Genomic DNA, 13,943 nt, shown 5'->3' on the forward strand with positions numbered 1-13,943 from the left:
AGGGATAAGACACGGGACACCAATAACACAAAGTAACCCAATGGAGCTAGCACCTAATTTTTGAGTTGAAAAACATATAACGTATTCTTTTACCTTAACATTATAATTTCATCTTGAATATTTTCTGGTATCTATGAGACTTCAGCTTTCACCATGCTTTCACGCGCAGAATCTCAAGCGTCCTTTGATTGGGCGAACGTTGGGCTATGAGTCATCCAGTAGACGTCACAGAGAAACGGGGGTACGCCATAGAGGGCACTGACCAATCTAGTTCTATTCAATTCAGATCCTACCAAATAACCCCACAAGAGTTCCACAACCCTAGAATTAAATGGAGTAATAACACATTTGTCTGGAGTGGAATTGATACAAATTCACTAGAATTTTCCATATTTTCTTGATATTTGAATTAAGCAGACGATACACCATTCTTTACGGGATTTCTACGGTAAAACAAACAATAAAATTAAATTAGTCGAATAATAAACTGGTAAAGGACTTTGATTATTTTATTTTTCGTTCTCGAAGCCTAAAAAATGGCTTTAAATACAAATTTTTTCACCTAAGAACAAATATAGAGCTGGACATAACCGGCCGTAAACACAACTATCAATCAATTTTTTTTTTTATTTTTTTCCGTATTTTTAATATTCTTTTTCAATTTTTTTTTCGAATACCTGAACGAGTACAAAACAAATTAATTTATATTTATCCAATTTTCCTTTTAGTCAATAATAATAATTATAATAATGATACGTAGTTGTATATAAATAGTAAATACAAATCGTGTGTGATGACATTTAAGAGAAGGTATCGAATAAAGGGGCGGGGCGTAAGATAAAGGGGCGGGGCTTAAGGTAAAGGGGCGGGGCTTAAGGTAAATATGAGAAAGTAGTACAATAAATCGCGTCTCCGTCAAATTCCATTGCATTTCGTATCACAAGAAGCCAAAGATCTAAAGAATATCTTATTATTCTCCAATTAAATTAAATTAACTTATTTCTCTTTCATTATCAGAGCATTGATATTATTTATTTTTAATTATAAACCAACGAGTTTTTTGCGTCTCTAAGAGAGAGGGGCGGGGCTAAGAAGGATGGGGGCGTCTCTAAGAGGTATGGGGGCGGGGCAAAGGGATTAAATGGTATTACGACGCCATGTTTAAAAATTTTTGTGCAAATTGAACACTCCACAATCAATGTATGTTTATTTTTCATTTTTAATGTGTAACGGAGGGGAAAAAAGATATTACTATAAAACAATTTAAGATATTTATTTTAATTATTAAGGATTATCTAAAATTTCTCTCGAAGATTTAACGTTAGCTAGCGTATTGTATTAATTTTTTTTTTAACAGGGTTTGGGGGGAAGGGAAAAGAGGGGCCCAAAAGAAAATGGAACAAAATTAAATTAATTAACGTTCCAAAAAGATTAATACATTTTGTTAATTAAAAAACCAAGTTTCATAATTTTTTTTTTTATAATATTAGCTTTAAAAAACAAATGTTCATTAAAACTTAATTTCTATTACGTAAATGGTAAATCAAAATGGGGGTTTATTATTTTGGGGTTTTTTTAACAGTTTGTTATCGCTATATTTTTTAAATCTAACTACCAGGGGGGGGGGGGAGTAAGTTGGGGGGATTTTTACTGTTAATCCATTGCTTATAATATGTATTTGTTGCTTTTGTAATAAGAGTATGAAATTCAAAGCTGCAGCGGCGATAAAAGGGGTTGTTTTTTTTACTGTTATGTGTGTGCTTTTTTTGCAAGAGCCAGACAGATTGTGTGCATTGTTTTGTTTTTCTTTTCAATTTAAATGACCCCCTTTTTATTTTTGATTGGACAACAACAGCTTTACTGGGCCTTTTCCTTCTGTCCAAAAGGAATCTTGGACTTGATGCTTTAGTAGTGTTTGAAATAGAAGTTTTTTAGGATTGGTTTTATCGGAGAGAAAATGTGGGAATTGCTACAATTTAAATCAGATTCCTGGACCTTTTTGCAAATTCCTAGACTTTTCCCTGACATATTTGGCCTATTTTTAAATTCCTAGACCTTTCCCTGACATATTTGGCCTATTTTTAAATTTTTAGACCTTTCCCTGACATATTTGGCCTATTTTTATATTTTTAGACCTTTCCCTGACATATTTGGCCTATTTTTAAATTTTTAGACCATTCCCTGCCATATTTGGCCTATTTTTAAATTTTTAGACCATTCCCTGACATATTTGGCCTATTTTTAAATTTTTAGACCATTCCCTGACAAATTTGGCCTACTTATAAATTTTTAGACCTTTCCCTGACAAATTTGGCCTACTTATAAATTTTTAGACCTTTCCCTGACAAATTTGGCCTACTTATAAATTTTTAGACCTTTCCCTGACAAATTTGGCCTACTTATAAATTTTTAGACCTTTCCCTGACAAATTTGGCCTATTTTGAAATTTTTAGACCTTTCCCTGACATATCTGGCCTATTTTTAAATTCCTAGACCTTTCCCTGACATATCTGGCCTATTTTTAAATTCCTAGCCTTTTCCCTGACACATTTGGCCTATTTTTAAATTCCTAGCCTTTTCCCTGACAAATTTAGCCTATTTTTAAATTCCTAGACTTTTCCCTGACAAATTTGGCCTATTTTTAAATTCCTAGACTTTTCCCTGACAAATTTGGCCTATTTTTAAATTCCTAGCCCTTTCCCTGATATATTTGGCCTATTTTTAAATTCCTAGACTTTATACTTACGTATTAACAACTCCTGAAATTTGAGTGCTGACTAAGTTGAGGTACTGATCAATCTGTGCTTGGTTTGTCTCATAAACCTTGGGTAAACTGAAAATGGCGATGAAACCTAAAAGAACAACATATTTACAATTCCCTGAAAGAAAGAAATTCCAAATAATTGTTAATTACCAAGAGTAATCAACGTTAATCCATTGAACCAGGCACCCAAGTAGGTCAAACACCAGAGGACAATACCAAGCTGCAAAAAATTATTAGCTTATGATTGTATTGTAATTAATCACATTTAAATTATACTCAATTAGATGATCTCTTACCTTAATGGAGTCAACAAGGTCCTCAACAAGAAACATGCTTCGAAGTCTGATAACAGTAGAAACTGCATGACTGACAAGGACATCGGCAGTTTCATGAACTTTCTCTTGAGGAATGGAGATATCTACTTCGAGGATTTCCCTGCAACATACATAAAAAATGGTTCTACAAAATTAGGCTTAAATATTAGGCTTAACAATGATTGTACAAAATTAGGCTTAACAATGATTGTACAAAATTAGGCTTAACAATGATTGTACAAAATTAGGCTTAACAATGATTGTACAAAATTAGGCTTAACAATGATTGTACAAAATTAGGCTTAACAATGATTGTACAAAATTAGGCTTAACAATGATTGTACAAAATTAGGCTTAACAATGATTGTACAAAATTAGGCTTAACAATGATTGTACAAAATTAGGCTTAACAATGATTGTACAAAATTAGGCTTAACAATGATTGTACAAAATGAGGCTTATATATTAGGCTTAACAATGATTGTACAAAATGAGGCTTATATATTAGGCTTAACAATGATTGTACAAAATGAGGCTTAAATATTAGGCTTAACAATGATTGTACAAAATTAGGCTTATATATTAGGCTTAATAATGATTGTACAAAATTAGGCTTAAATATTAGGCTTAACAAAGATTCCGCAAAATTAGGCTTATATAGTAGGCTTAACAATGATTCCGAAAAAATAGGCTTAAATAGTAGGCTTAACAATGATTCCGAAAAAATAGGCTTAAATAGTAGGCTTAACAATGATTCCGCAAAATTAGGCTTAAATAGTAGGCTTAACAATGATTTCGCAAAATTAGGCTTAAATAGTAGGCTTAACAATGATTTCGCAAAATTAGGCTTAAATAGTAGGCTTAACAATGATTTCGCAAAATTAGGCTTAACAATGATTTCGCAAAATTAGGCTTAAATAGTAGGCTTAACAATGATTTCGCAAAATTAGGCTTAACAATGATTTCGCAACATTAGGCTTAAATAGTAGGCTTAAATAGTAGGCTTAACAATGATTTCGCAAAATTAGGCTTAACAATGATTTCGCAAAATTAGGCTTAAATCCTAGGCTTAACAATGATTTCGCAAAATTAGGCTTAACCAGTAGGCTTAAGATGATTTCGCAAAATTAGGCTTAACCAGTAGGCTTAAGATGATTTCGCAAAATTAGGCTTAAATCTTAGGCTTAACAATGATTGTACAGAATTAGGCTTACTTGAATGGGTGTCCTTCTCCTGATTTCTGGACAGCTTGCAGAACGTTTTTGTAGATTCTAAATGAGAGTGTGATGCTGATAATGGCAAGGGCCAAATACGAGATGACACTAATGAATGAGAAGTATCTCAAAGAGATCAGGAAGAGTAGGGATACGCCAAAGACGATGCCGCTCTTCTTTGGATCTTGCCAGTATACCAGGCTTGTTACTAAAAATAAATTGAAAATCAATTAACCCACCAATAAAATAAAAATTGCTAGTATATTTAAAAGATTGGGCGCGCTTTGTTGTTGAAATGGCTATTGCCCAATCTGTTTCAGTCTTGGAAAACCCCTAAATACCTTTACATCAACATACAATCATTTAACCCCTTTGCAAGGTTGCAACTAATTTTATAAGTTCTTTTTCCCTATGGCGTAAATAAATCATTTAATTTCTTATTCGCGACACGGAAATTTTATTGCGCAAAAAAGGTCATGATGTAATCACGACGGTACAAGCTTTACAAGTACACTAAGTTGGAAATCTTTTAAGAAACTAATGCTAGCACTTAAGCAAAGGCTTAAGGAGAGGTCTCGAATCGATTTTAGGCCTAAATCTTGCAGTTGTTGCCAGTTTGCAACGTTAAAACCCACAGCAGCAAAAGCAAGCGCCTATTCCCAAACACGTCTAAACGCGGATTTTAAATGAATGAAGTATAACTTAATTTGCATACCTGCGGGTAGGGTCAAAACTTGCCACAAAATGCAATTATTGCCGGTTTGGCTCGGATACGGGATTGTGGTATCATTTAAAGTGCTTTCACTGTGCAATTTCGTATCATCAGAAACACTAGTGTCGGCATCCATTGCAATGACTAACACTTAAGACTAAATTTCTTTTATACTAAATAGTTTAACTTAGGGGAATGCAATTTGCATGAAAAACCGACAAATTATTAAGGGTAATTAGGGGCTAGACTACAACTACGCGTCCGTTTTCCTTCTTATGCCGTCAAAAACCCGAAAGAAATACCGAGAATGAGTTTGAGTGACAGTGGTAGAGCACAGGCTACAGTGAGGAAAGCTACCAGCAGGGCAGGCTTATAGAAAGGTGCGGTGCGGTTCATTGATTGGACGTTGGACGGTTCGCCCTCTGCATTATGCGCGGGAAAAGTGACATCTGTAGGGGTGCTACCAAGAAATCATAGATATGAAAGCTAAGAATAGGTCACGATAGAGGGAGTGCAGACGACAATGGAGGTAGCGTGGAAAATTTAAAAAGAAATAAAGAAACGCCTATAAAAAAATTAAAAATGTTCTTAATGACGTTTGTAAATTAAATAATTATCTAGAGGTTTAAGGGGCATGTTACAAAAAACACAGCAACGTTGAAAAAAGTTCCCCGTAATATTTGAGTTTTTGTTGGAAAATTTCGGCGCTCAAAGACTAGGCCTATTTTATATCAAAAACTATTTATAGATAATTTTTGCACATAAATTTATTTATCATATCTGTGTTTGAGAAACACCATGTGACACTATGACTACTGACCCGAGATTGCCAAATTCTCTCTAAAAATTTCTCTATTTGATTATTCAAATCAGTCTTGCGACACGTGCAAATTATTAATCAAACTACGTCATGTCAATCAAATTGTGACGTCACTAAAACGTCTATAAAACCAAAAAAATTACCAAAAAAGTGACCTTTTCCAACCTCAGAACACAATCCTTCTAATTCTAAAGCTACTATTGGCTAATAAAAGAGGTCTCTTTATAAACTATGACATGTCCGGTAGGCCTAGATCGGTTCTGTCAATATAACTTGGTCTATTTCTTAACAACTACCTAATTATAATATTATAAACAGCCATAAAATAGCTCTAATGAGCTGGTAATCAATTAAATTAGGCTGCCATATGGAGAATTACGCCACGTTTCCAATCTATATCAAACTAAACCAATACCAAATTAAACCTAATCATAGTACTTAATTATATAAAATAAAATTTAATAAACCAAGTGACGTAAATGTATTTAACAACTTAAACAGATTCCCAATTTCCCAAGGCAACCAACCAAGCATAAGTCAAGTACATTGACGTTAAAACAATTAAGGCGCATTTAATTACGTAATTAAAAATCTACTCGACTTAAACTTTAAAACCTTAAATTTTGAATAACTTATAGAAGAAATTTTAACGTTAATAATTAATAATTTAACATAAATTAATCAATTTAAATGGCGGCTTCCTACCTGAGTACTTCTCCATATTGAAAGAATTACGTATGTTACGTTTACACGCGACTAAAAAAATGATGGCCTCAAATAAAAGTAGAAAAACCGGTGGCCGTCCACGTGACCTAGTATTTTGACAGCAGACTGAATTTAATACGGCTGATTGATTCAGATTAAAGACACCCTTATATGATTTTCTCTATCGCCTGCTTGTTAAAAATATTGAACGTCAGGCGGCTTCCTATAGAATTACGTGTGACAAATTCCCATATTTGAAACGATGATGCTCTATTTTTGAGCGCAGTAATTCTTTCAATGCAAATGGAGAATATTTACTCGTTTCGTAACAAGTCGCTCAAATACTATAAGACATATTTACTAACCTTACCGTAAGAAGTCGCTCAAATACTATAAGACATATTTACTAACCTTACCGTAATAAGTCGCTCAAATACTATAAGACATATTTACTAACCTTACCGTAACAAGTCGCTCAAATACTATAAGACATATTTACTAACCTTACCGTAATAAGTCGCTCAAATACTATAAGACATATTTACTAACCTTACCGTAATAAGTCGCTCAAATACTATAAGACATATTTACTAACCTTACCGTAATAAGTCGCTCAAATACTATAAATATATTAACTCATACCGTAACAAGTCGCTCAAATAATATAAATGCGCTAACTCATCATATCGTAACAAGTCGCTCAAATACTATAAATGCATTAACTCATCATATCGTAACAAGTCGCTCAAATATTATAAATGCATTAACCATACCGTAATAAGTCGTTCAAATACTATAAAATATTTACCCATAACGTACCAAGTCGCTCAAATACTATAAAATAGTAATATATTTACTCATAGCGAACCAAGTCGCTCAAATACTATAAAATATTTACCCATACCGTAACAAATCGCTCAAATACTATAAAATATTTATTCATCATATCGTAACAAGTGGCTCAAATACTATAAAATATTTATTCATCATATCGTAACAAGTGGCTCAAATACTATAAAATATTTACTCATGTAACAAGTCGCCCAAATACTATAAATAAATTTACTCATGTAACAAGTCGCCCAAATACTATAAATAAATTTACTCATGGAACAAGTCGCCCAAATACTATAAATAAATTTACTCATGTAACAAGTCGCCCAAATACTATAAAAATATTTATTCATCATCTCTAACAATTAGCTCAAATTCCTCAGACCTACCAAGTCACTCAAATACTATAAAAAATAGCTAACGTACCCTGTAAAGTCTGAAAATCGAAAATTCTAAATGTATGAATATGTGGAAAACCACTACATTTCAGTAAGAATCCTACTATACTCCCAAATATCTAAGCCCCACTGTTTAAAAATATCTGGAGCACGATTATAATTATAAGCATAATTTTGGGATGAAGTTTCTAAAAGAAGATGGTAGGGGCTATAGGTAAGAAATAAGATGTGCACTTGTCTCTCATCTCGGGGTAAGTTAACTTAAGTTGGCAATGGTTTATGTCTACAAGGAGCAAGGCTGACCTCAAACTATTTGAAATGACGCTCGCCACTACCGTACATTCCACAATCCGTTTCCTTTGCCAGATGGGCGCGCGTATAAAAAGTCGAAACGTTGCCAACTCGAACGAGTTAGATTAGATCATACATACACAGAGCCATAAATAACATTAACAATGATAAGTATGAATATATCCACTCAACATTAAAAAATTTCATGCCAATCAAAACCTCTGAAGGCTCTGATTGGTGAGTCAGAACTCAGAACCAATAAGTGTAAATAAGTTTTCTAACTAGGAGGATTCACACAATTTACACCAAGAGGCCAGGTTACTTTGACAGGGTTCATACAAAATCTGGAAAATCAATTTCCCTGATATTTCCAGGTTTTTTCATAGGTTTTTCCCTGATATTTCCAGGTGTAAGAGCCCCTAATTTTATAGAGTATGCTAATAACACTACAAACATGGCCTTGAGGGCTGGAAATTATTATTATTAAATTATACGAAAATTATTTTTCTTTCGGCTACCTCAATCGAAAATAAAGTGGATTGGGCGAAAAGTACACTATCCTCGTAAACTTCCCTGATTTCCCTGACATTCACTATTTATTTGAAATTTGCCTGATTTTTCCCTGACGTTTCACGCAAAAATCAATTTCCCTGATATTTCCCGGTTTTCAGGGTTTGTATGAACCCTGCTTTGAGGTCAAAGTGCAGTACCAAGGAGCCTCGCCTCCTGGTATAAATGGTATCAATACTCCTTGTTTGAAACTATATATTCTTGATTTGACTTATGATAAGGTTTATTTGCAATACGTGATTGCATAGAAAATCATTGATTTTTGTTTAAGTTCGATAAGAGAAGCCTTAAAAAGTATTCAAGAGCGTCCTATTGAAGTTTAGTCTGTATTTCCACCAAAGTATACATATATATATATATATATATATATATACTTAAATTTGTTATAGTATTTGAGCAGCTAACATTCTTAGTATAATAAACCGATTCCTCGGTCAATAGGGGGATTTCCTTTCAACGCCACGTAATAAATCGTTCCCCCCCCCTTTGTTCTATTTTATCGATTAGATCGTTAGACAGAGGGTGTGCCTGTCTTCGGCAATAAAAAGAATGAAAGGCAATTGCGGATAATCTATAGCAAAACCAATCCTTAGAAAGAACAAGTACTAAAATACATTTTGCATGTGTTGCAGAAAAACCTTGGGTTGCAATTCAAACTCTAATGTAGCATCAGAGATAGATTTAATTTTAGAAGTAAGAATGGAGTCTAACGGTTAGTATTTACTTCAGTTATTCCGACTCATAGACCACCCAGTATAGAGCCCCTCCCTCCAACACGTAACGAAAATTTTAAATGATCTTATTGGCTGACTTAAACTACGTTTTGATGACGTTGCTAACGGGGACGGCGAAAAATACAGAGGTAATTCCTTTTTACCTCTGTCGCAATGACGCCCCGCCTCTTCTTTCATACCCCTCCGTCCCGTGGAAGGGGGGTCCGGGACTTTGACGCGCGCCCACATTACTTACTCTGTTCTCCATTCCTACTTCTAAAATTAAATCTATCCCTGGTAGCATATATTTTTACAGTTTAAGACCGCCAGAACAAAAAGTAAGAAATCAGATTGTGAACTTCCATTGACAAAATAAAGTTCCCATAAAGGGGCGTGGTACTAACACTTTTAAACTATGACGTCAACATAATAATACCGCGATTCAACCACTAGTATCTTTGGCATTTGAAGATAAACAACCCATATCCGTAGAACCAGCGTAAGTTTATAATAATCACCAATAAGTAAGGTAACACTTATGTTAAATTAAAACTGACGTTTGATTCTTATCCAAGATAATAAAAGTATTAAGACTCATGGAAGTAAAATAGGCCTATTTGAATATTTTGATGGCAAAGCTTGACGAGCACTTATTAGGGCGTTATTATTAACTTACGCTCGGAATAATTTGGAATAAATGTGTAAAAGAAGTGATAGAAAAAAGGTGCCATTGCTTACCTAACGGGTGTAATCTGTTTTTGTCAAACAGAGCACCTGTAAGACAAGAGTTACAAAGAAAAAACACAAAGTTAGAGAAGCAGTTAGAAAAAGCGCAAGAGAAAAATAAGCCTTAAAACCCTTAATAGAGAGTTTAAGATACAGGAACTTATAGCTTAACCTCTCTAGAGTAGAATATCAGTTGAAAATAAGCCTGGGTCGAATTACGTGTTCTACAAAACCATGCCGTTACAGATTTAGTTAATTTTTAAATTCGATTTAATAGAGAGTTTAAGATACAGTGATAGCTTAACCTCTCTAGAGTAGAATATCAGTTGAAAATAAGCCTTGGTCGAATTACGTTTTATAAAACCATGCCGTTACAGATTTAGTTAATTTTTAAATTCGATTTAATAGAGAGTTTAAGATACAGTAACTATAGCTTAACCTCTCTAGAGTAGAATATCAGTTGAAAATAAGCCTGGGTCGAATTACGTTTTATAAAACCATGCCGTTACAGATTTAGTTAATTTTTAAATTCGATTTAATAGAGAGTTTAAGATACAGTAACTATAGCTTAACCTCTCTAGAGTAGACTATCAGTTGAAAATAAGCCTGGCTCGAATTACTTTTTATAAAACCATGCCGTTACAGATTTAGTTCATTTTTAAATTCGATTTAATAGAGAGTTTAAGATGCAGTAACTATAGCTTAACCTCTCTAGAGTAGACTATCAGTTGAAAATAAGCCTTGGTCGAATTACGTTTAATAAAACCATGCCGTTACAGATTTTGTTAATTTTTAAATTCGATTTAATAGAGAGTTTAAGATACAGTAACTATAGCTTAACCTCTCTAGAGTAGACTATCAGTTGAAAATAAGCCTGGGTCGAATTACGTTTTATAAAACCATGCCGTTACAGATTTTGTTAATTTAATTATTAATTTCGATTAAATATTAATGATATAAATTAGTTAATTTTTGTTCAAGTTATAATAGACTAATGGCAGTCCCCCATTTTCTACTGTGTAAAGTCCAATGGGGGAATTACACGGGATGCCATTAGCTCATTGAAGATAAGAATGAAGACAGTTTTAAGATAAACTGTCGCTACGTAGAGATAATTCCTTTCCCCTATTGTAACCTTGGCTAGACAGTGACTAAAAATAACCCCCGTGACTTTTTTGGGTGTCTGCTTCAATTTTTGGAAAACATTTTCTCACATCATTAATTTTGTAAATTCAATAAATAATAATTAATGAAGGTACTAATCATTTAATTCACGCGACTCTTTGTCAACCAGCAGACGCTATTAGTGCCGCCATTAAGGGAGTGGTAGTTATTTAAAAAAAAATATGCAAAAACATAGTGGAGAAATGGAATAAACGAAAATTACCAAAAAATAAAAATAAAAAATAATTCATGTCAATACCCCTTTAAATATACTAATGTTAACATGAATGTGGCCCAGCCTTTACAGAGACGGACGGACCACAAACATGTTCATAGAACCGTGAATAAAAATAAAACCCATTTCCTGTTAATTTAAGTTTAAAATACAAATACACACACAAAAAAAATATTAAAACTAGCATTGAGGTTACCACGTGTCCAACGTGTGTTTCAAAAGACTTAAGAACTACGTCTTAAAACTGGTTTATATTAAAATTCAGAGATAATACGCGAGAGACAGACGGAATTAGTATATTTTTAATGAGATTAAGGCCAGTGATGAGTTGGCAATAAATATATTACTATATGCTAATTATGTAAAGGGTATAATATATAATATATGCGTGAGTCACAATAAGGTATTGTCTATAAGGTTTAAGCTACGTTCACACTATAGTGTTTTCAATCATTTATGTGATTATTTGTTATATCTGCTTTAAAATTGAACATAATTTCCTCGAAATTGCATTTAAAATTGCTTTTTTTCAGTTTACAAACAATTTCTAGGAGTTTAATTATGTTCTGAATCGTGTTCTAAATTCTAACCGGCATCGTCATGTGATCGGACCTTTATTAGTCATGAACGAAGCCATAAAAGTTTAAAAAAAAAATCTGGGCGTTTCTTTTGAAGTCTATCGTAAATACGCAGTAACTTATATTTCACAAAAACCGTAACGAATGGGAAATCTTTTACGGACTTTACGGTCATAAATTAGCGATAAATAGGCTTATTGTTATTTATAAGCCTTGGCCTTTAATGTCTAATAAAACCCGCTTTTTCAAGTACGTGTTAAAGGAACCTGGAAGGTCACGCATCACACACGGTGACGGTAACTTTTAACTGTTGTGGGCCAAGGCTTAGAAGTTTATTGTTTAAATAAGTAATAAAATGATAAAAATAGGCTTACTTGGCGACCATGGGCATCCTTTGGCCGTTGCGGGTTTGGAACTGGATACTTCGGTACTCATGTTGGGACTTTTGCGGTCAACGGGGGTCGATTTTTTGGGAGGTGATTCTTCGCGAGGTGCTGCGACTTTTTCGACGAAGGTGTCGAGCTTCTCCGAAGTAAGTAGATCGTCGACTGAATCGACGAATGGGGTTATTTTTAGCCCCGAGGGTTTCTCCTGTTCCCGCGGCGGGATAATCTCTTTAATTTCGGCAATTTCTTCGGCCGGGCTTGGAACGTAGCCCGAATCGCTCGGTGGGTGAACTAGTTTTTCGTTAATCGAGGGAGATTCGTCTTTGGGCGAAGGCGGCTCGACCGGGGCTTCGAATTGAAGTAGTCTTTCGACGCTGCTAGGCCTTTCGTAGGCTTCCTGAGTGTACCTTGGCAAATGCGAGCTTTCGTGGCTGAAAGTGTCTCCCAGTAAATCCGCCGAAGATTGTTCGTAGGAAGGCGGGGCGTCGTCGCTACCTTTGTTACTGTTAAAATCCCCTAGCAAATTCTGATGGTTGTTATCCGTATCTATTTTGTTGTTAACAACAGCCTTTGCCGCAGCCGGTACGTTATCGATACCACCAGCGTCGCTTCCCAGTAAAAATTCGTTGTGGGCCAATAAATCGCGGGATATTTCGGCCCCGGCTTCGGCTGCCACTATGTTTTTATCCTGAATTATAAAATTTTCCAGCTTTTCAAAATCATCCAAACTCGGATCCCGAGCTGGCATACGAAACTGGGGCTCCTCTAACTCGGCGATCGGCGAATTTTCTTTGAAGTCGGCCATTGGGGGGATGAAAAAAACGACCTGTACACAAATCGACCGGCGCTTACTGACTCAAACACGGTTACACGGGGTCGGGGAAAGATAAGGCTTAGGGATTTCTGTAAAAATGACCCGCAAATTAGATTATCACTTTAATTCGATAATTAGGGGTTAAAATAAACCTTAACGGATTGATTTATGGATAAAATACCTTGAATTATATCGATATTTAATTAAAGCGCGAACCGAAACTCTTCGATGACGTACGTTAGGCCTTTCCGATGGCAGTCTGCGAGTCTCGTATTTTGACAGCTCGCCTCTCCCGATAGAGTGAACGTGGATTGTGCAGTTGAACCTATCGCGCGTGCTGTGTGGGGGCGGGTGGCGGAATGAGGGATCCGTCTTTTAAAAACGCAGTAGACGATGACTCACCCGGCGGCAAAGCGCGAACCCTAAAAGTATACTAGGTCTATTTTTTTTTATTTACAAAAATTGCTAAGCCTACAGTATTCTTAGAATAGAAAATTTTGCGGTTGGCGCCAAGGAGGGTCTGTTAGGGTTCTTTTTCGTTTTAAATACGAAATATCTGCTAGTTATTACTGCTAAGGGAAACGATAACGGGGAATTAGGCTTAACTCTGCAGTCTGCACTGATTCAGAATAGAACGGATTTTATCCAATCAAAAATCACTTTGAAATTTCGCGCTAAAATCTAGTTCAGTTCAGTTTTCTAATA

General features: G+C 34.8%; 1 protein-coding gene across 3 annotated transcripts; it reads right to left on the reverse strand.

Moving 5' to 3' along the window:
• Positions 1–493: 493 nt before the first annotated feature.
• LOC149654323 (uncharacterized) lies at positions 494–13,590 on the reverse strand. 3 transcript variants are annotated; one of them, XM_089845786.1, is made up of 8 exons: positions 13,420–13,590; positions 12,413–13,327; positions 10,074–10,109; positions 4,293–4,500; positions 3,061–3,199; positions 2,915–2,984; positions 2,747–2,852; positions 494–1,903 (listed from the first exon to the last, which is right to left on the reverse strand). In XM_089845786.1, the coding sequence occupies exons 2-8, from the start codon at positions 13,227–13,229 to the stop codon at positions 1,858–1,860; spliced, it is 1,422 nt and encodes a 473-aa protein (XP_089701912.1). In that variant the 5' UTR covers positions 13,230–13,327; positions 13,420–13,590; the 3' UTR covers positions 494–1,857. The 3 variants fall into 3 exon arrangements, with proteins under 3 accessions (XP_089701912.1, XP_089701913.1, XP_089701914.1); XM_089845787.1 differs by having other exon boundaries at positions 12,413–13,590; XM_089845788.1 differs by lacking the exon at positions 10,074–10,109 and having other exon boundaries at positions 13,420–13,579.
• Between the last annotated feature and the right edge of the window lie 353 nt (positions 13,591–13,943).

The sequence above is a fragment of the Phalangium opilio genome, unplaced genomic scaffold (genome assembly GCF_054372755.1).
Source record: "Phalangium opilio isolate 3A_F unplaced genomic scaffold, DU_Popi_V2 ptg000079l_1, whole genome shotgun sequence".
Classification (NCBI taxonomy): domain Eukaryota; kingdom Metazoa; phylum Arthropoda; class Arachnida; order Opiliones; family Phalangiidae; genus Phalangium; species Phalangium opilio.

Excerpts from the sequence above, each read along its gene's own strand:
- LOC149654323 (XM_089845786.1), bottom strand. The coding sequence starts at position 13,229 with ATGGCCGACTTCAAAGAAAATTCGCCGATCGCCGAGTTAGAGGAGCCC. Across the intron at positions 3,200-4,292 it reads GGAGAAGGACACCCATTCAA|GGAAATCCTCGAAGTAGATA; the intron begins GTAAGCCTAATT and ends TGTATGTTGCAG. Across the intron at positions 2,985-3,060 it reads ACCTTGTTGACTCCATTAAG|CTTGGTATTGTCCTCTGGTG; the intron begins GTAAGAGATCAT and ends AATTTTTTGCAG.